General features: G+C 38.0%; 1 protein-coding gene and 1 long non-coding RNA gene across 16 annotated transcripts in view; one reads left to right on the top strand and one right to left on the bottom strand.

The window, feature by feature from the left end:
• The window catches only part of ZNF280D (zinc finger protein 280D), a 55,805-nt gene extending 46,721 nt beyond the window's left edge, over positions 1–9,084 (bottom strand). For 4 of the 15 annotated variants that reach the window (XR_008747859.1, XR_008747861.1, XR_008747860.1 and 1 more), the window contains exons 1-2: positions 8,521–9,082; positions 3,276–3,424 (exon numbers count right to left, since the gene is read on the bottom strand). Coding sequence is in view for 9 of the 15 variants with exons in the window: in XM_055808703.1 (XP_055664678.1) it covers positions 3,276–3,424; positions 8,521–8,915 (544 nt within the window). In the remaining 6 variants the exon portion in view is untranslated. Of the gene's footprint in view, positions 1–1,520; positions 1,555–3,275; positions 3,425–8,520 lie in introns of those variants that run through there. The other 11 variants (XM_055808653.1, XM_055808647.1, XM_027779600.2 and 8 more) reach the window with 9 other exon arrangements.
• LOC114010746 (uncharacterized) overlaps positions 9,036–23,528 on the top strand; it is a 33,470-nt gene continuing 18,977 nt past the window's right edge. Inside the window, exons 1-2 of the long non-coding RNA XR_003552382.2 lie at positions 9,036–9,499; positions 22,499–22,750. This is a non-coding gene — a long non-coding RNA (uncharacterized LOC114010746). The remainder of the gene's footprint in view (positions 9,500–22,498; positions 22,751–23,528) is intronic.

Here is a 23,528-nt window from a genome sequence, read left to right as displayed (position 1 = left end):
AGTTGTGCTGGAATTGTATTGCAAGAGGACTAATTTTCTTAGATATCCTACATGGTAGTCTATGATCAAAGTTCTAACTCATCAGAAACACATGGAACTTCTTAGATTTGATGTTTATTCCCTAATTAATGACACCAATACTCCCAAACTTTATGATTTACTTTGGGGTTTCTGATTGTTCCAGAATGTTACAAAAATATTCATCAAATCAAATTATTTTTCTATCCCTAGGTTCTCAGTTCCGTTAGTGTTGCTGTCAAGTTTCTTGCTCTGACATGTGAAAATATGCATATGAAACTAGATAGATCCTCCAATATCTAACCAACAAGGTTTAAAGTACTTTCTCAAACCAGGGTCTAAATTACATCAGAATCTCAAACCATAGATCTTAAGAGTATCTACACATTGGTTTTAACAACCTTAAGGCTGTTCCCACCAGCAAGGGCTCATTAGTGTACGCTACCCAGGTTGATATATAAATCTAATAGCAGTAGAGCTCAGACGATCACAGCTTTCAACCTGTCACCTGCCTTTACATCACACTAATAAAAAAGCAGCTGCAACCAACAGATCCAAACAGGTTCGCATTTTTTTAAGATATGACAAAATCTCATCTGGTAATAGTGAAAGTATTTTTACTTCAACGCACTAACTATGAGCAAGGATCAACTTAATTCAGGATATAGCTGAATACATACTTTTTTGTGTTTGTTAATAAATGTATACCTCACATTTGAATCCCAGAATGAAACGAAACTAAAGCCTTCAACTACCTACTACCCTAAAAGCATATTCAGCTTCAGTCTGATGCACACACAATTCATGTCCTAAAATACAAATGTAGATTTTATTGTTTTTAAAAAGAACATTTCAGGAAGTCAGCGATTTGAAATTACAAACCAGATTTACACAAGTGATTCATCACAGATGATGCACCCTTTCCCTTGCCCCATGAAAGTGTTATTTGTCCTGTTTACGTAAAACACCACTGAAATATAAGAAAGCTAACACGCAGAAACAACACTTTAAAGTAGCAACAAATTACAGGTTTGTATCATTATGAAAAAATAAACAAGAAAAATGAGCAATAATTGTAGGAAAAATGAGCAGTTGCAGGAAATAGTAAAGGCAACAAATTGTGAATTACTTTTCATCCCAGTCAAACTAATCCTCCAGTACATCAGAAGAGGCACTTTATTGTACATGACAGTGTGCCAGCAGATCAAAGATGGGTTTTTAACTATTTCCTTCAGGTTTTCCACACCAGTCCGTATAAAAACTGTAATTTCATTGCCAGGAAAAGGTTAAAAAATTGCTATGTATTGCAGAAAATATACCTTTCAGAAAAATTAAGAACTACATGCGAGTCTCCATTTGTTATCTAATTTTTTATCTGATCAAGACAGGAATTTTCTCAGGTAAAAACTAAAAAACAGTGATAAGCAAAGTTCAGTTCACTGTGTCTTGCCTATCACCAGTAACAAACTGAAGCCTGACTACTGCCAGGTAGTACTACTTACAAGCCAGAGAAGAACTGAGGTCATTCTTCCATAGCTGTTTTTGATAGTGAAGTAGAAGATTACAAAGAGAAAAGTTGAGGAAAGGGAAGGAAAAGAGATAAAGTAAAAAGTTATACCATAAGTGATTTCACTTGTGTCAGGATCGAGCATGGACAGCACTAATAGAAGATGTATACATTTTAAGTCTCTGTCTTTTACTAAAGTTCTTGAAAGTTGCTGAATTGTATCAAATTTAATAGTTTTCGCCTGAACAAAATATTTCTATCCTTTATGACTACAAAAAATTCTTGAGACTACTCAAGAACAACTGCAATGAAACTTGGCATATTTGTTGTTCCAGCATATGCCTAGTGCTTCAATTGTCCTTCTATGCCATGACCTACCGCTAATGACCAACAGCTATCCAGAGTTCTCAAGACCTTCCAGAAAACATTAAGGGAATTTTTCACTCCTCCTACAAGTTTGTAACTGCAAAAAGCTTCTTAAGAGTACTTTAAAAATATTCTTCAAATTTTCAAGAGGATCTAGAATATTTTTTAAACATTCAAAAACATTAACCCTTAAGAACTATTTTCAGATGAGAGAACTTTAAGATCAGCTTCAGTATTGGTTAATATTTAAAACATAATTTGCCACTTTTTAAAGTCAGTGTAAGAAGAATTAGACATATTATTGCAGTGAGTAACAAAGTAAAACAAGAGTTAAGACATAAGATGAAGTATTGTGAACTAAAATGACTGAAGAGCTAATAATAGCTCCAAAGTCCATGCAGCAGAGTGTGACAGAGCGCCTAATTTAACATTTTGAGATTCTTCACTGTGAACTATACACCTTCAGAAAACTGACTACAGAAACCTTAGATACAAGCATAGCAGAAATGAGGCAGAAACTTAAGGCAGTAAAACCCACCAGGCAAAGTCTTGTGTATTCAATAGCTAGAGAAACCTTTGGTCAAACCTCTCAACAACTGGCTACCAGATGGCCATGCACAGATATCAAGAAGTTTCACTCCTAAAATTAAGTAGCAAAAATAATGTTTTCCTTCACTTACCTGCCAAAGCCCAAGCACAGGACAAACATGGAATCCTGACACATCTGCTGCCACCACAACCACCTAACCTCACTCCCTGCACTACCTGCATTAGGAGAAAACTACAGAACTTGATGAAAAAAACTCTTTATTTTACAGGGGATGAATGAATTCATTTATAAAAATCTCTTACTTAACAGAGAGACTGCTATGATTCTCATATTAATCACTTTTCCTGATTGTGCTTTTATTATAGACACTTAAGATCGTCACCTCTGTTTTGTCAGAATTATGTACATCAACACAAGTAATGTGGGGTGGAATAAAAAAGAGGGACTGCAATATGAAGGCTTAAATTCATGCACATTTCTTTAGTAGGGAGACACTTCCAAATATATAACTAAATACCAATGACATTGAAAGCAATTGCATGCATGGTTTCAGTATTGTATATATTGGATTTTTAACCATACTGTTAACACTAAAACCTTCAAACATCCTTGGTTTGACTTCAGAGATTTAAGGTTAAAGATAGACAGAGCTGTAAATAACCTGGGTTTTAGGACCAAATTTCCAAAGAATTCCAATTTTCAGTATGATAGAGACCTACAGAACAGCTTTAAGATGTAGAATTTCTTAAGTCTTACTGTTCAAAATTGTGTATTTTCTAAGTAAGTTTTACACCTTAAAATATCTGTTTTAAATTATGGAAAACATTATCTTACATGTACTAGCTGGCTTTGAGCTTGAGATTTCCCCAACAAAGATTGGCTCGTCATCATCATCATCATCCTCCTCCACTTCTTTCACTCTCTTTTGCCATGGTTCTAGCTCCTCTTCTTCACATTCCATAAATAATTCTGCCATCTTGAGACTAGACAGTAAAAAACAAAACACACATACCAAAACATTCAGTACTTTCATGAAAAAATATTTCACTGTTTAGTAAAGATTACTGGACTTGAGGATAATTCCCATGGAATGGCTTTCCTTCCCCCACCCCATGTTCTACATAGGTTGAACCTGATCTGATAAGAGAAGATCTTCTGAGATTGATACCACATCACCTTTCTGATAATTACTTGAATTCTCATCTTTGCTGTTAAAGATGAGAAAAGACCAAAGATACCCTTCACATAATTTAAACTATTTTGGTATAATCCACCAGTAACTATCAGAAGAAGCCTCTGACACCACAGTGAAAAGTATCTTTCAAAACATACCCCTATTCCAGGTAAGTGATTCACAAGAAATATGAAGACCCTACTACGAAGCATGCAATATACCTGGCACAACTAGTTACTGAAACACTAGTTACAGTTTTATTCTCTTCACATCTAAAAAAAACCCCAATCCAACCCACACCCAAACCCACAACATACCACAGCTCCACAAATTTTGTAGGATTTGGCCAGGGCTTCCCATATAGTCAAATTTTCTTTAAAACCCAACAAAACGAAAACAGAATTCCCCCAAACCCACACAACAGAACCCAAACAAACTGCCCGTTGAACAAAAAAACCCACCACAACAAAAACCCAAAACCATACCCACAACATATTGCATATTGTTTTCATTGCCAGTTAGGACTTGATAAAAACTTTGTGTAGAACTCATTAGACTGAGTCCCTCATGTCTGCAGATTTGCTCTTACAGTAAGGAAAAAAAGTCACATATGAAAATATGTAATTAAATGGTGATGGTCAACAAAGCATTGTTTTTTCTTTTCTCACCCCTAACAATCTTTAAAGTTTTTCTGAACAATACAGGAAACAAACTTTTATATGTCTTTACACACACAACCAATAGCCTACTTTTTAGTAAGACCAGTAATTTCATAAAACCAGACAGGTGTCTCACCAATAACCAGGATCAGGATCCCAATACAACAGTGTTTGCTTTGCCTAAGACACAGAGCTTCCCAAAACTAATGTGTCCTTTCTAAAAAAAAAAAAAAAAAAAAAAAAAAAAAGAGGGGAAACAGCAGAGTTTTGCATGAGGAACGTGATAATAGCAACTCCAGCCAATATAGGGATTCCTTGAAATTAATGAGCAGTTAAGCAAATGAAAGTCAACTCATCATTGGACTGCTTTCAAAGCTAATAACATCCCAGCAACAATGCTTTTCGTGAAGGCCACAGTAAATGTAAGACTATTTAGAGTCTTATTACCAGGCTATGGCCAACAAAACCCATTACCAATATCTCTCTCGTTCTTGTGCTGATAAACACTTATCTGACAAAGCAAACTAGTTACAGAAGCTTGACTTCCCACTATCAAGCAGTTAGAGTTCTCTGATAGTTGGAGCCCTAAACCTAATAGCGAGGGCATCAGACCAGCACTAAGGGATTGTGTCATTAAAGACTATCAAACCTTATACACAAGGTGACAAAACAAAATTACATTCATAACCAAAACCGGCTATTTCTTAAACTACACTATTTATCTTGCAAGATTAAGATGTTTTTTCAACACAGCTTTCTGTGCAATTTCCCATGATTCTCTCCTTTCCAAAATATTTCAAAAGCAACATATGAAACAATGGGTCAAGTTTCTTTTTTAAAATTTTAATTACGCAAAACTAAGAATACCATATCCCTCATTATCTTTCAATAGTGTTTGAAATAGAAGACTTCAGCACAGACACAATGAGCAACTGTCTAATATCTAATAAGAGAACACAATGTCAGGATAGGAGTAATGAGCTGCTAGATTTGGCGATGGACTGTAGAAATAATTAGTCTGTAATAGCTTATCACAGGGGAGCAGGCAGAGTTGTGCCCCTACTCGCATTAAAGTGTATGAGAACGGGGCTGTTGGTGTTACAAGCTAAGTCTTGGAGATAATATAAAGTAGCAAAGCTATACTCCTTTTTTCCTTCCTCCATCAGCTTAGAGTGCTGAAGTTAAACATGGGGCTTGGAAAGAAGAGAACAGGACAGTGAACTAGATTCTTGTCATCAGAAAAGAGTATGAAGCCAGTTTTCTCTTGACAGAGACAAGAGGGGCCACATATCAGGTCTTGGAAAAAGAATCAAACCTGACTCTCCTCTGTAGAAAGACATACTTTAGAATGACTTTTCTCTACTAGCACAGGGGAAAAACTTACTAGACTTCAAGGCAAAATGAAAGATCATTTTCAGGGACTTTTTTTCATAGAAATGACAACATAAATTTGAGTTGTGGGGTTTTAATTTTTAAAAAAAGTTTGATTTGACCTCAGGGAGAAAGTAATCAGTTATTAAATGTGCTAAAGGAATGCAAACAAGAGCACATGTAGTTTATATTAAAAGCACAAAACAGATACAAGCAATCTATACATTAGCAGAATTCTAACAAGATACATGTAATAACCTCAGCTACACTATAATGCAGCTGATTTTTTTTTTTATATAGGTAAAAGTAATTTTATAATATAAGCAAGGATTTGTAGGAAGTTACACCAACTGGTGGCATCTCTTACGGGAATTTCCATTTGTGAATCAGGATGCACATTAATTATTCTCAAAAAGTGACTTAAAGTGTATGACAGGTTTTTTAAAAGAAAAGTATCAATATTATTTCAGATCGTTCAAAGTAATTTTTATTTCAATGCTAAAATTTGAAGTCAACCTGACTTTCTTCCTGGCAACAAAGCTAGCCTAGTGAGTTCCCATCCTGCTCCTGCACTGCTCCCTCAGTTGTGCTAGTACAACTTTTAACAGGACTATGACGTGAAACACCGCAGGTTAAAAATAACCTGGCCCAGTAACAATTTTACCAGCACGACTGAGAGGTCAAAAATTCTGTGGCCTAAGCAATCAAAGTTGCAGTAAGGAGGGAATGGATTTGACTACAGGAGTTGTGTGGGAACTGCTCACATGTTCTCCATTGCCAAAGGGAACATCTACACCCATTTTTAGAGTACAACTAGGTTCCAAGTTTTCTGCTTCTTTAACTACGTGAACGTAGAAAACACATTCCAGGAATCCTGCTAGTGGTTGCTCTCAAAGCCAAAACCAACAGTGAATCCTTCCCCAACTCCCCCCAAATATTTCCCAGTGGAGGTGCAGATGCCTGTGTAAGAAAGGTAAGCCTATTGACAAAGAGACTTTATTTTCCTCCATTTTTTAAATATGTATAAGCATACATACACATTTATACACACATGTCCTTAAAGGTAGTCCATGGATCTAAGAGGTCCAAAACTCCAATGAAATGTTGTATGTATATAATCAACGGAAGGGCTTAAACCTTTGTTCTAGGCTAAAAAAGACTCAAAATTGTGAACAAGTTCTTAAAAAAATTTTAAAAATATCATTAGACTATATCAAGATATCACTTAGACAATTGCCCAGCAAAAGCTAAAGCTAGTTAAAGTTCATTAGGCAGGCAACCTGCAAAAAAACACAAGTTTCTAGAACACTATTATAGTTACTTGGCAAGCAATGAACTAAAAACCTGATACAAGACTGAAAAAAATTAACCAATTGCACAAAAAAGCAATAAGCTTCTGATGAAGTAATTGTTTTAAAATCACTAGTCTGGACATGTTTGTTTATCATGGCAATTACATCTAAAGATACCTAACTTTATCAAAAGCCAGTTGTATTTATAACCTGGAGGGTTTATTTGTTGTTACAATTTAAAAGCACTCACACAGAAACAACAAAAATGATACAAACGTTACTAAATGTAACACAAGTCTAACAGCTATAGTAAAAACAGCAGAAAGTGATCTGAAGAAACCCACGTTAAGGGTGTACAGAAATCAGTATGACAGAAAATTGTGGCAAATGCAGCTCCACTAAGATTTAACATTACTGAAAACCCATTTATTACTTCAGATGCAATTCACCTATTCCACTCTTAAGGTCAAGGGAGCTTTCCAATACTCACTGTTTCTTTGGATTGGCTTAAAAATAGCTGAAACCAAATCACCAGCATGAAACTGGTAGCGAGCCTACCAAGAAGTCCTCAGACTAACTTTGTCTGTCATCTTTCCATATCACCATTACCAATGAACTACTCAAACTTTTCCCCGCCCCCCCCCCCCCGCCTCCAGTTTAATAGCTGCACTTCAAATGAGGAGATCACACGATGAGCACCCACATTGTATTTTTCAGAAGACTTCCCATACAGGCACATAACTTTGCATCGTGTTAGTTGTAGAAGAGCATGCAATCCACAGCTTCATCAAGACTGTGAGCAATTGTGTTTTTATTGTTGCATTAGTTTCAGCAGAAACGATGGCCAAGCTGAAACCGTACCTGGAAGTTTTAAAAAGCCAAAAATATAAACCAACTTCCCTCAAACTCAAACCTAAATCGTCAGCACTACCCCCTCTACCACGAGTCGGTGTAAGCTCCGCCTAGGGAAGGGCAACATCGCCTTTGCAAAGCCGCCAGAAGTTCACACCCCCGAGCAGCGATGGGTGCGAGGCCGCGGAAGGAAGCCCGGTCCCCGAGGGCAGCCGAGCAGCCGCCGCTCCGCCCGCAGCGCCCCCGGCGCCGCCGCCCCCGGCGCAGCCCGACTGCCCGGCGTCCCGCCTCCCCTCGGCCGGCGGCCGCCAGCACTGCGCTGAGCCCGCAGCTCGGGGCCGTGGCCCGCACACACGGCCGCGCCGGGAGGGGAAGAGGCCCGGCAGCCAGCCCGGCTCCCGCCGCCAGCAGCTGGGGGCCCTGGCCGCGGCCGGCCCCTGGGCTGCGGCGGCAGAGCGGAGCGGGCCCTGGCCCGAGACACCCCCGTGGGCAGCCCCCCCGGCTCCCGGCGGGGCTCCGCGGGCGGCCCGGCGAAGCCCTCACGGCCCGGGGGCCCCTTCCAGAGGCGCGAAGGGGGGGGCAAGGCCGCACTCCGACCTAAGATGGCGTCGGTCTCGCAGGCGACAATCCCCCCGCGGCCCGCCCGCCGCCGAGCGGCGGCTCCCTCCGTCCGGGGAGGCGGCAGGCCGGCGCAGCAGGCAGGGCTGAGGGCAAGGAGCGGGCTGGCTTACCGTGCTGCGCGTCTGGAGAGGCCGCGGCGGGCCGCCCCGCTCCCTTCCTCCGGGGTTGGCGGGGGGATGGGAGGCGGCCGCGCTGGCGGAGACGCCTCACATCGCCGAACCGCGGCGCCCCACCTCAGCCGCCGCCGGGGGAGTGAGGGCGGGCGGGGGAGGGAGGCGGGGGTGGCCGCGCGGCGCCCGGCGCGCTGCCTGACGGGTAGAGCGCGGGTCAGCCCCACAGCGGCGCCTGCTTTCCGGCAGCCGCGGGGCGGGGCCGGGCCGGGCCGCGCGGGGCGGAGCCGCGCGCCATGTGCCGGGCCTCGCGCCCCCTCAGCCTCCGTCGGCCGTGCCCGCCTGCCGTGCGCCGCCTGGGCCCGGGCTGACAGGGCCAGCCCAGCCAAGGCCATGGCCAGAGCCACGGCAGGCCCCGCGAGCAGCTCGCACCTCAGCTGTGCCCTGTAAGTAGGCCGCACTTGCCAAGTGGGCAAGCGCAGCTGCCAGGCCTGGCAGCCATCGGTAGGCTGTGACAGGCGGGCAGGCCTTACCCTTGAGGTACCGTCAGTCACAAGCACCTTTAAGTCCATACAGCCGTATGGGCAAACAAAAGTTGGGGCAAGGGGTACCCACAGTTAAAATACAAACAGGTGAGAACATAACAGAGTATGTTGCTCGAATTGGTGGAGCGTAAGATACTAAAAATGCTGTTCAGTCTGGAGGTTCCTTGTGTGCTTGTGTTTTTGTTGAGGTTTTTCATAGCCCTTTACCCAGCAGGTTAAATAACATAATCAAACACATAATCAACTGTGCCAAGCCTTTACTAAATAAAACGTTCCTGTTCCTTTCAGTGCGACATTGCAAAACTGCTAGACAAGGCCTCAACTGGGCAGTGAAGCTGTGGTTGCTAAAGATGACAGTCCTGGAGCACAGTGCCACAGAGAGCTGCGTTTTCACTCACCTCAGAATTTGCATGTGAAAATCTCTGAATCAAAAGGTGACTAAGCAATCTCTTTTTTCTCATGCCTTTTTGTCTATAATGCTCTCTCACGTCGGCAAACATCTGTCTAAAGAATGCGCCCAAGTTTAGATTTTCTTTTTTTCCTCAGTTTTGCTGTCCATTCTACTCTAATGAAATTAAAGTGTAATTCTTCCTTTAGTAAAATACAAAAATAATTCTGGTGAATTTTGAAGGTAAATAATGAGAAGGTACTTACCCAAATGTAATCTGTACCTCTTAATTTTTTCAGCCCATAATTTTTCACATACATAGTCACAATTTGCTGTTGGTGACATCTGCCATAGCTGCCTTCAGACATCTTCAATTTATTCAGTGTAAATGCTCTCTTAAATGTAGGTATTTTTCAGAGGAATAAATGAAGGGTCCTTCTTCTTGTGAACTTCAGTTCCAAAGATCTGACTACCATGTTTAGCCTGGAAAATATTATGTTCATTTTCACTGTTATCTTTAGCCTTGAGATGCTTCCAAAGCACTTTGGAACCTCAGAGAAATGAAGAAAAAAATTAAACATCAGTAATTAAATAATTGCTGCTTAGTGATTATGCCATTAAATCATTTGGTTATTGCAGTTTAGTTATTAAACAATTACTAAACTATGCCACAACTAAAATAGGAGGAAAAAAGAAAGAGAGAAAGAAATATTCTTGACATTTGGCAGAGAATGGAGGAAAAGAGTGACAGCTAGAGAGGGAAACTTATTTTAGACAGAAGTGACTGGGAAGAAAGAGATACAGTCCAGTTATTTAAAACACATATTTCCAACTACTCATTTACCTACTGAGGAATCACTGCAGGTGTTTATGTACTTTCTAAAGCAAGATAAATATGAAGATAATATTAAGATTACAAGGTAAAACATTGGTAAATGTGATATAACAGAACTAAGATCAACTCTTCTGCTGAGATCAACAGAACTAAGATCAACAAGTTTATCAAGTGAGAATTAATAAGCGTTCAGAACTTTGAAACTCACAAAGGAATGAAAGATAGTAAATAGCCCTCATAATTACAAAAAAAATATTTCCTTCCAAGGTTCTCTTGGTTTATAGATGGGCATCTTGGCTAAGCTTAGTAGCTAGTTCATGAGAAAGCCCTAAAACTGTGTTACAACAAATAATTGGTGACTAACTAAAGAAAATAGTAAAAAGTTTAATGAGATCTGAAAAGGCTCTTTATAAAGAAGAGACTGAAAACTCAATGTATTGTGATATAGATGAGCTATGTCTCCTTGACATTAAGATGTGGGACTTCATAAACTGTGTCAACAATGAAGGTGCCCTTCTAGTGTTCCTCATTAGCCATGGAAATGACATGGGAGGAGCTGTCATGGGGGGAAATAAAAAAAGGGATTCCTAACCTCCCACATCTAGTAATGGTCCTTGGCAGTTATCATAGCAGTGAGCCAGCAGATCCAGGCAATTAAAAAACACACTCCTCCATGGTGTCCTTGCAATAAGAAAAGCATAAGCAGATGCACCGCACAGGAAGATTTATATCTCCCCTAGAAGCCAGTATGATAGAAGATATGCAGTTCTTTCAGATGCAGTCTACAAAACTGCACGTTCTGGAGATGCCAGCCGGAATCAAGTACGATGACGGAAGGCTGCATTATATGTAAAAGGAGGTACTGAAAAGGTAAACATGAGGTTTTAGCAGAACTATGTCTGAAAACTTAAGAGAAAACTGCAAACTTACTGTAGACTCCATAAAAGAAACTTAGCAGAAGCTGATTACAAAGAACAATTGTATTTCATGCAGTTGGGCAGCGTGCATGCACTGTGGCTATAGTAGTGAAGCTGAGCTTGAAAGCTAACTAGTCTGAATTGCTTCATCTCACATCTACGGGCCGGTGACTTAATTACTCAAGAGACAATCCTTCCCCTTCTGAGAGTTATTGACAGTAATCTCTCATCAGTTTCTGTTTTTTTGTCTCAAAAGCATTGTGCAAGAGAAATCAGTTGATTGCAATACATCTCAGTGGTACAAAATGCTTCTATTGCTTGCTGCAGGTTAAAAAGGAAAAGCACTGATAAAAGTGAGTTGCATTTGTAAAATAAAGACACTTGCAGCATGGACTAATATGGATGCATGGATGTAGGCAACTAGACACATTAATACTGTCAGCTCTGGTGGCTGTTAGACCTGCCAGTCCAATCAAAACCCGAAGTCTGTTAGCTTTTGTATTTTGCTTCTCCACTGCCATTCTTTTTTTTCCCCCAGCAAAAGAACTTGCAATGACAGATTCATAGATTCATTCTAAGTGTAGATTCTCTGTGTTGTTACTGTAATCTGCCCCTTCTGCTCTGCAGGTCTTTTGTTTCTCAGTTGTAAATTCCCCACTAAACTGTCATTTGTTCTATCCCAGGGATCTATTCCCCCACATCACCCTCTATTAACCACTGATGAACTGCAGGCAATAGTCTCATTTTGACAAGACATACAGAAATGTGTTAAGAAATAGCAGAAACCAGTAGCTGTATTGTTCACACCACCAGAAGGTATATTTGTAAGTATATAACTTATCTATATATAAGTATATAACTTATATATATAGAAGTATATATATAAGTATATAACTTATCTCCTGTTTTGACTCCTCTGACCTTATACTGATAGAGGGATGAGTGCAATAAATGAGAAATTATGAATACAACCATCAACTTTATTCTGCATATCAGCCAGCAGCTGTTCATATTGTTCTTACTTTGCTTATTGTGTTCAGGCATTTTGAGGCAAGAGTGTCACTCAGCTAAGCATGAGGATTTTGCAGTCAGGAAACCAAAGCGTGTTTTGTCAAGCAGCAATTAATAACTAGAGACAAGCAAGTTGCAGGACAGCAGTTGTTCTCGATTGCTTCAGCTCAAATGTTAATGAAAAAGAAAAAATCCTCATATTGATTCATAGAGACTAGAAGAGAATTACGCAAGAAAATGTTGATCTGTCATTGATTTCTGTAACCAAAAGGCCCAGTATAATAATTCTCAAGGTGGTCATCCGTTTTTCTCTTGTGGAAAAAAGCTTGGGGCTGGGAAAAAAAAATCCTCCTACTCTTTGTATCAATTAGCAGGTCTTTCCACAATGTGTTGATGTCTGCAAAAGCTGGATGATTACTTTTCACCCTGGCACCATATGTTTTAACTTGTTGATCCTTTTGATTTTTAACCACATCTATGCCATCCATATGTAGCAAAAGGCAAAAATTCCTTCGAGGTTTTTAGCAACACAAATAGTTTGGTTGAACTTCTATGTATTTCCAAATCAAGACTGAAGAGCTAGGTAGTGGGAAACCAGGAAATGTAGTTGATGCTTTAGAAAGCTTTGCTATGCAAGAACAGCAAAATGTGTGCTTAAAGCATGTAAACCACCTTACCTCTTACCATGAAATCATAAGACAAGCTAGTGGTTTTATTAATCTGTACTTACAGGCTGATTTGGAAAACCTTTAACTATGCCATTAAAGATTCAAAAAATAAAATATACATTACAAATTACATTACCTTTGGATTAAGGATTTCTAAACAAATTCTTAGAACTATTGCTATTGATGTTCATCTTAGGAAATTCATTTGTTATTATGATCACCTAACCAATTTCACTAGATTGAAAGAGTCTTCCCCAACTCTGTCTACAAACAGTGAAGACGAATGGGAGGTAGTATCCAAAAAAAGGGAATTCACATTTCTTAATTGAAGCAGTGACAGATGTCACCATAAACTATTTGTGCAAGACACAAGTTTCTAGGTTTATAGATTACATAAACATGGGGGTCAATTAAGCTACCACCAGCATGCAGATACCTCTGTCATAGAACTCAGAGACCAATGCAAGAGGGCCAGCAGCGTTCCAGTTGAAGGAAAGTGCCATATACAAAGGAAGTGATGGTATTTAAACTGGAGTCATGAATTTACCTACACAGAAACACAAGCAGAGTACTAAGGAGAACATAAATTTATCAAAATTTTTACAAAAACAAAACCAGAACTTTTACAGATTAGAACTTCACTTTTCATCAGACATCCCCTTCTGCTCTACTGATACTAAAATACCTGTTATATAATTTTCAGTTTCAGGTTGATATTTAAAAATGAACTTGACTATTTTCTTCACTACTGATTTAGTAAACAAATTTAATGTTTGGTGAGAGTGGTTGAGGAGTGGAGAAGTTTATAAGTACGTTCTGAAAAGTCTTGAACAGAATCCTGAAAAACAAATTTTAGGTGTGACTTGAATTTAACATAATCTGTCATATTATTAATATCAAAGTTTACTTTGTCAGAGTTACCTAGGGAGACCGTGAAGTCTCCATCACTGAAGATTCCTGAAGCTGAACACGTCGGAAGCAGACTTGGTACATTTAAGTGCTAGAAAGCTACTGGGGGAAGTACTACTAAACTACTGTGACAAATATACTTGATGATTTTTTCTTTAAAACCCTACTGAATGAGGACTTCATGCTGTATCTGGTCACTATTTGGCTGTAATCTGGGAATCAGAGTGCAATTGTCTAGTTCCAATTTTGTATATTAGTGAAAAAAACTACAGTAGAGTGAGGAGGTCTTGCTCATTACCATTGATGTTATGGGTTTTTTTAAATATTATTTGTTATTCCTAGAGGCACTACACACATACACAAGTACCAACCCGCATGACATTGCAACTGGAGCTGCTGCCAAAATTTTATTAGAATAGATATGTTCAGATGGGAAGCCTGTAACTATGAATGCACAAACAGATCCTAAATGAACATCTGCAAAACAAACACTATTCAACACATGTATGGTTTACTGAAGTATTCAAGTATTCCATAAGGTATGCTTGTGAAATTGATTGCATTTGGTCTGCTGTGGTTTGTTGTTACAGTATCATACCTTCAGGAATTTGGCATAAGTATAAACACTAAGGTGTGATCTAATCTGTTTATAACATCATTTTATAATGTTTTTTAGGCATATATAACATGTTTATCCTTTCTTTTTTAAGAAAATATGAACAGCTTAATACACAACCCTGAAGAAATCATAAATTTCCAGTCTTTTAAACTTTAAAAGTATACTTCTGTAAATTAAAAAAAAAACAACAACCCAAACCATATATTGTCTTTTCAAGCACTTCCAACATACCATTGTGCAGAATAATAATAAAAAAAAAACCATCTAGGAGAGTCACTGTCTCTTCAGTTTGCATGTATTTCTCCTGTCAAAATTACTCAAACTCATCAGACAACACATCCTAAAAGTTACAAGACATGTTTGAATTGGATAAGCGCTATCAGAGTGAAAATGGCTACAAATAGAGCCATTGCCATTACAAATCCTGTTTGTTTACTAGGATGCAAAAGAAAAGTGTTTCTTAAATATTTTTTTTTTGTTTGAGCAGCTTTTCATTGTGACTTTAGCTTAAATTAAAGTTAGTAGATGAACATTAAGAAATAAAGCTTGAAATTGTTCTTAGAAAAACAATACTATGTACATCCATTTATTGCAAATGCTTGTCTGGTTCCCAGGTTAGAGACACAGGACGCATACCTTGTCTATTGGATTAATTTTTCTCATTCACCTTATAACAAATTCAATCCTAGATGTCTACTACTGTGTGTACTCCACATAGTAAACAAAATACAAGCAAATAACTACTTGGTTTAGCCTTTGTGTCCACTTCTACTCAATTAAGCAATTCAGTAGTAAAGAACTTGGTTCCACTGGGGTGATTCCAGACATTGTTATATTGGCAGAAGCCTTAAGTAGCATGAAAAGTGACATAATACCAATCCAATAAAAGTCCCAGAGACTCTTGTTGAAAAATGACACTATTGGGTATGGTTTACTGTCATATTTTCTGCTTTAAAAAAATTTGAAAAAAAAGGGGGAGCAATGTATATTTATTGGAGAAGTTGTCTTGTTGATAACAATTGCCAGGTTATACTGACAACTGCTATACTACAAGAATCCTACTGCTACATTGGTTTCTCTCTCACAAGCCTTGTCAGAGAAAGAAAGGGAGAAATTCTTTGCCAGAATACTCTAGTTCATTAGAATATTGTGAACAGATACACAACAGTATGTGCTCTTGTAAACAGGAACTGAAAATTTCTTCTATGATGCTTCCTTTTGTTGTGATTTGTAAAAATTGATTAACTCATTTCACAAAATATTAGCCATTCTTCATATAAGATATCCCACAAGCAAACCACATTGTGGTGGGCAGACAAAAAGAGGATAAATCCTTCCAGAAAAGAAAAGACAAAAAAGTGAGTTAAAACTCATAGAAGTACAATGCTCCAATGCGGCTTTTAGACTATTGCAGATAGTACTGGAAATAATAAACGATGTGTCTGCTTTGAAATCATAAAATAACTTACGTTGCATCACAATGAGTTGCTATTAGGGAGATCTTAAAAATACCAGCTCCTAAGCAATAAGTATTTTTCCATCATCCAAAAGAAACAAACTAATAATACAGAAATAAATAAAGAAAATGTTCTATGTAACATTCCTTTAATAGAATATTACTTAGAATTTCTGCCGAGGTATCAGCAACTCTGGGCAGATCACTGTAAGGAGAAAGTGACACACTTTTAGGTTGTTAGATTTCTTTATATTCTTTACAAGTAATCATGTATTTGCCTACAAGTTTCTGTTCATAAAACTAGAACTGAAACTGATTCCTTGGCATTATCATCACATCTGTAAAATGTCCATTAATTCCGAGAAAGTCTTTGCCAATAACGGACTTTTATTCATCAGATTGGCTGCCAAACTGAAAGAAAAGAAAGTGTTAGGATAACAAAACAGAAAACGGTGAGGATTGCTGTCATCCACTATTCAATTAGTTTACAGTCTGTAAAGGAAAACCCCTTGTTAGTCCTAGAATCAACACTTCCTATGAGTCTGATCTAATCAGAGTTCTGCAGAGTATCTGGAGTGTGTTTCTCTGGTTTAGCTGTTCCACTTAAAGAACATTAAATGTCTATCTGAACAGGGATTAAAAACCAAGAGCACCCTACCTCCCCAGTTCCTGGTTTACACTCCAGGCTTAAGTCATTCTGACTCGGTGAACACTTATGTGAAATAAAACAAGGTTTATTCCAAAATCCAAAAACTAGTCTGAGTGAGTGGACCTCCTCAAACAGGAGAGGGAACTCAGCAGAGAAGATCTACCCAGTGCATTCTCCCAGATGAATGCACTAGTGCCTGGACTTTCAGATAAAAGGCAGCATCATTTCCACCTTCCTTTTCTTGTTATGAATGTAGCCAGCCATGTCCTAGAGTTTTGCATTCACACTGCTTTATGAAGTTTAGGAACCATCAATAGAAAGCATCGGCCTCTCAAACATTCTGTGTACTTCATGTGAATACTGTATCGTTGCCTTCCCTTCAACTGCATTTTTTGCCAGTTTCTATTGAGAACAGTCTCTAGAAGATTAACATATTGTCTTCAGTTTTAGATAACTCCTCTGTAGCATATGAATGATAACTTAAAAAAAATAATGCGCTGGGGTTTTTTTTCCTAAGTTTTGTGAGGCACTGACTGCTATTTTTAAACTCTGAAACTGTCCAACAGCCCTCATATCTACACAGCTATTTCCTTTTTGCCTCAATATTCAGCAGAGTCAACTTGTTTGTCTTTCTTTCAGGCTCCCTTCTGTTGGGTGTATAGTGTTCTTAGAAGGAATTATTGTAGTCCTTGAAGAAAATGTAAGAAACAATACTGTGAGTAGCAACTCTAAAACAGAGTTAATATTGTCAAGGCTCACCATCATTTCCAGATTCTTGAATATTTGGTCCTTGACTAAAATTTAGCCAGTTTGTAATTTCCTTGAATTACCAAACAGAATGCATGCTTCCCACCTGGACTACACGTGTCTGGCAGCCTGAATGTGTTTGTACTTCAATCAAAATGCAAAGTCCCTCTGAACACCATGGTGATGCATACTTCACTGGTGTTAATATTGACTTAGCTCTGAGGCAGACAAGGCAATCATTTGCTGTATAACATCTGGGGTGTTCCACACAGCTTGACAGAAAATCATGTTTTTCATGTAGAAATATAGAGGAGGGATCAAAAATTCTTATAAAGAATATAATTTATTTATTCCTGCACATTTGAATAGTAGTGTTACATAACATTAATTTTGGTAGGAATGTCTATAAGAAATGGATTTTTTTTTTAAAAAATGTAATTTCTTAAAGATTATACCTTCATTTGGCTTCTTAGAGGTATTTAGCCTAGTTTACTAAGGAAAGGAGATTTGTGCAATCATAGCATGTGTGTGTGTCCCATTAATAGCTTTTGTGGACATAGGCTGATTCAAGACAAAATTGATAAAAGGGTAAATACACCTTTAAAGTAATAAAGAGCTTCAAATTTTTGTGAAAGAAACTACTGGGTCGAGACTACCCATACTGAGACTTAGAATGAAGAGTTGCCATTCTGTCCAGGAGAGAGAGCTGAGAAATGCCACAACTGTGGCTTCCATCAGATTGCCAGCAAGGGCCAGGTTTCATTTGCTGTGATTCTCACAGACCTGAGTTAGCAAAGGGAAAGCACGGTTATTATCCCAGTAACTCCTGAACTCCAAGGGCAAGGATGGGCCATGAGCAATCAGAGACTGAGTTGGCTCCCAAAGCACAGCTAGAGTCCAAGCTAGATCCTGTGTCATTCTATCACCTCTAACATTTTTTTAGCTGTTTATCACAAACAGAATTATCCTGCTGACCTGTGTATTACTTTTCTGCATCCTACAAGTTTTCTTAAAATAATAATAGTCTCACTTAAGTCTCAAACTAGAACTTGCAGCTTTTTTTTGCATTACACAGCATATGGAAGAGGGAGGGAGGACACCATTTCTGTGCTAACCTCACTTCAAGTTGATTATCTTTGTTCTCTTTCCTTTTTCTCAACACCCATAGTGCTCCATTTCCTCTCAATATACGCTATTATTATTCCATCTTCCAGTGTTGCATAGGCACATAAAACTAGTGAAAATATCCTTTAATTTCTCTCTTCAAATTCTGTGTCTGGCCGATGTTACTTTTCATGCCAGCTACTGTAAAGATGATAGTATGGTGTTTAGACCCACGTAATGGGCTGGTAGCAATGGAGGCCAGTGTAGCACCAGAGCCTGGAGCAGTTAAGGATTGTAGAGCTAAACTTTAAAACAACAGTGTTATAGGAGAGTCAAATTTGATGGATGCTTTTTTGATCTTTGAGTGAGGATTTACAGAGAGAAAAAGGAATTTTCTAGTGACATTGTGATTAATAGCACTGCATTGGTACCAGCTGAAAATTCTTGTAGCCTAGGATAACAGAAATGCCATTTTGATGTTAGGGCAGCTGAAAAATAACTTTTTCATTATATGAACATGCAGTATTAAATCACAAACAACAATGCTATGGTAATAAAATCCATCCTAACAATACAGGTAAGCAGAGGCTGCACATAATTCTTTAAGGGATCTTGATCATAATATTCTGCAGCCCACAGATTTCTAACAGGTGGTTTTTTAAGTGCCTGCAGCAGGCATTTACAGGGTGGTTTCCTTAATTGTGCTAATATATTAGTACAAATCTATGTGCAGTAAAAAATAATTTTTCTAGACATTAAACATCCAGCAAAACACCGAAGCCCTAAACTATTTGTGATTTCATTGCCACAAACAAAATGAGTCAGATGTAGTCTCTGGTGTCCTACTTCTAGTATATGGTTTCACCAGGAAGCATTAACAATGAATCAGTCAGCTGCTCTGCTTCTGTTTAGACAGGTGGAGTACAGATATTAAACTTCTACAACAAACAGATGCCTATCTGAATTTGACAGAATTAAAAAAAATGTGGGTTTTCTCATATTTTCTAAACTAATGTGGACACTGTGCATATCCTTTACTACAAGCCAGGATTACTCACCAGATCTGGCAGTCCCCAAAATTACTTTTTTAAAAGACCATGTACAAGTCAGTAAAAAACAGCTCATCCCTTTGAAGGTTTAAGACAGGTTAATATTTTACTTTTCAGGAAAGAGAAGGATGAAATATCAGGAAGTAGTGATATATACAGAGCAGTAATACTTAAAGGCAGCTTTCAGTTCAGAATTGTTATTCTAGAGAAGACTTCCACAAAGTGCTCCAACTTAGGTTACAGCATTGACAAAAAGTTAATTTTTAAATAAAATTATCTTCTGGAAGTTAACCAAGTGGAATTGACTTACAAATTGAACAACACACCTTGCTTCTATCAATATATGCTGTGTGGGCTAAAACTGCAAATTTCAGTGTGGCAAAATCTGAGTTAGCTGTAAAATGCCAGTACCCTGACAAAATATATAAAAAATGCACCTGTGAAAAATTAAGCATTGATTATAAACAGTCTCTAGTGACTTAAGCTACAGGACTGCTCTTTTAGTTTAGCAGCAAAGTACTCACTTGGGAAACTTGTGATATAATTTTAGAGCAGTTTCTCAGATGAGTTTCCTATTTCAACAGCTAATTGAAAACAATTTGTGGAAGCAGCCACATTCATTCACATTGTTAACCACTTAATGATTTGTAATAGGGTACGAGATCCTGCTCCTGTGGAATCTTACAGTAGTCATTTAAAGTATTTTCAATTCCATATTATTTTGGAGAGGAATAAAATGTATCCACCTGATAAACTTGTCCTTTTAAACATAGAAATATTTAAAGCAATATGCTTCCAAAGTCCAAACTAGATATTCTTGTGACCATTAATAGCATAGGTTCCTCACCATATATAAATCCAATAGTGTGCTAACTGGATTACGGAAATATTTTATTTTACCAATTTCTACTGTAGCATATTAAAATAAAACATATCTAAGTTAGAAAGGTTTCTACAGTGTCTTTCCCCAGATATTTACTGTTTGGTTGCATTTCTACTCAAGGATTTTGCTTTAAAAGTGCTAACACTGAACATAGCTAACATTATTGTAAAACCTTCAATAGCACTGTAAATCAGAAGACAGCTAAACTTGCTGAACAGTATTACAGAAGAAAAGTTGATGTCTTAGATGTCAGAAATTATCTTCTATAAATAAATTGAAATACACAAAAGGCCATGTGTTGGACACAAATTGCTTCCATGTGGATCCACTGCCAGGATTGGGACCTTCGCCAGGTCCTTGGGATAGGATCAATGTTCTTGGGCATTTTTACAGTTTCCAGAACAATACTTTGAAATCCGTTATAATGACCTCATCAGCTATAGGTACTCTTTTGCAGTGATCAGTTAGTTATCTTTGGGTATAAAGCTGGATATTAATGGAATACACAATATTTACAGAAACAGTAATAGTGTCAGTAATCATTAATATCTATGGCACTAGTGAGGATCTTCATAGTTCTGTACTGTTCAGGAGCAATGGAAAAAGTTTTGGAAGTGAAATAGATGACAGCTATGAAAGTGCAATGCATGTGTTTCCAGACCTAGGAAAAAAATTAAAGATAATGTGAAAGCGCACCTTAAAAATTTGCATCGCTTTACTTTTTCAGTTGTGGGTTTTTTTCTGGGGTGGGTAGGTTGGTAAGACTCTGATTGACTGAGCACAGCCCTCAAAGCATAATAGAATAGGCTTCAATTATTTTTAAGTGAGCTATTTAAAACTATAGAAATCCTAGAATGAAGTCCTGGTTCTTTTTATGGGAAAACTGGGAGCTAGAATGGGAGGCAAATGTAAATAGTGACTATTTATTTCTGACAAAATAAGAGTCTGGGGGTTTGGCCCAAGAGTAGAACAGTTCTATTCCAGTTATATAGTTTCAGGGGTATTCAAGGCTGAAAACAACATAGGTTGAAAGGAAAAAAAAAGTATTGAGATTGATAGTAATTCCAATTTTAATATCTTCTCAGAAATTAAAAAAACTAAAGTGAAAGATTATACAGTATTACTAAAACCCTACACTTGACAATAAAAGTGAGTATGAATATTTTTTCAATAAGCAGTTCTTGTTCTGATTCAAAGCTGTTCTAAGCCTAACCCTCCATGGTTAGGCATCTCTTTACCCCAGAGCTTCTGGCTGGAATGTTTCCGGGTGGAGGGACAAACTGTTTGCCTATATCTGGCTTCCTAATACTGAGTTAAAAAAATTACAGTCGTACATATTCACATATTCAAAATTATATTCCTGGTACCTGCAAATTTAAGAGTCACATGATAACATAAAATCTTCATGCCCTTATTAGAGGAGATTTATTGTAGAAATCTTTGGTTTCCAAATCAACAACCTAATTTTTCCTCCAAACTTGAATTTTGGAAAATACCAAGAAAATTATACCAGATGCTATAAATTAAAATCCTGTCTGAAGAAGAGTGAAGCAACTAAATTAAGCAACTAGAAATTAAGGCAGCTTCAGAATAACAATAGTTCTGATGACTTGAGTTACAGTTTTCTTTTATGAACTACTCCATATATATGTAGGAGAAAGCATCTTCAGAATGTTTTTCATATTGAAAAACACTATTTAGTACTTTCTGGTTAACTACTTTTTTCTTTTCATCAGTCCTGAAGAAGTCAGTCATCCATATGTAGCATATTGCAACTTAATTCCATTTCCTAATTCCCTGTAGTTACAAACAATGCTAAGAACACCCTGCACCTGATTTCCATGTTTCTGTGAAAAACAAGATCTAATTGGACTTTGTCATCACTGTTTGATAAACACTTTAATTCCTTCACCGTTTTCAAGGAAATCACCTTTCCAATGCAAATGTTATGTTTGGTTTCTGATTACTCTTGGACTTTTTTATAAGGTTTATTGAGAAAGTTTACATTACAAGATTTTTAAGGAATACTCTTTGAAATAAATCTTTTTGGCTAGTGGGGGGCTTAGATGCTGTCCTGGCTCTATAACTGTCAGCTAGACACAACCTCAAAATGAGGCTGAAGAATGCAGTAAGGAAGGGCCTCAGTTAATGAGAAAAAAAAGCTTTAAAAATGCCCTTGATGTGCTTTATATCTGCAGTGGTCAAGATCCAGAAGGATAAGGGATGGCTGAATGGAAGCTGGAGCGCAGCAGATAGCTGGTCTGTGACAGAGCCTAACAGAGGTGAGACAAGATACAAGACATGAAAACCAGCTTCTGCAGCAGCAGTCCCAGTTGGACTGTTGTGATTTACACAGCAATCAAGGCTGTGGGGACCAGTGACTGACACCCGGCTACTGACCTGATCTTTGTCTCTAGTGGAGCTGAGAACAACGGGCAGCTTAAAAGGAGGTAGGTAGTTTGTTTCATAAGCAGTGCTCTTGCTTATACTACACGAGATGAACCATGTATTTTACTTTGCTCCAGCAATTCACAAATAGCTTCATTTCATGTTCTTTTTGACCACTATATAATAAATTTTACTCATTCTTAATGCAGCCTACCTCTATGGTTGCTGCTAATTTGTTTCTCTGTCATATGAGTAACTTTATTGGTCTCACCAGCTGTTCTATAAAGAAAATCTGACTTTGTCATGATCTTCCTCTTCCCACAGATGGTTTAACGTAGAACTTGATCTATAACACAGCCCTAAATACATTGCAGGCTTTTCATTGCATATCTGCCTATGAGCAGTAAATGTTTTGGGCTGCTGGTCTATTTTTATATCTTGCTTGTATCAAAATCCCACACTGACTTGCTACATTTTTGAAGTGGCCAATAGAATTTTAATTTCAACCATTGTAAATGTAATGCCAACCTAGAATTAGCTCTTTCGGTGGGAAAAGCTTACCTTAGGAGGCATAAAGTATATGTCCTTTTTCCATCTATCAAGTTGTAAACAAAAATCTGATTTGCTTGCAGCACGGATTTCTCTTTTCAAAACCACCAGTGCCAAAGCGAACAATCTAGGAGGCTTTCCACCCCGTGTTCTTCCACTGACTATCAGATATATTATAATAATCTTCATTCAGTGGTTTAATACATAAACAAAAGATCTCACTACATGATTCTCAGTCTTAAACTGTAATGTTTTGTACTATTCAATTTCAAATTAGAGTATTTCTCTATA

The sequence above is a fragment of the Falco peregrinus genome, chromosome 1 (assembly GCF_023634155.1).
Source record: "Falco peregrinus isolate bFalPer1 chromosome 1, bFalPer1.pri, whole genome shotgun sequence".
NCBI classification, from domain to species: Eukaryota; Metazoa; Chordata; class Aves; order Falconiformes; family Falconidae; genus Falco; species Falco peregrinus.
The sequence above is the reverse complement of the archived record's forward strand: the minus strand, read 5'-3'. Positions and strand labels throughout refer to the sequence as shown.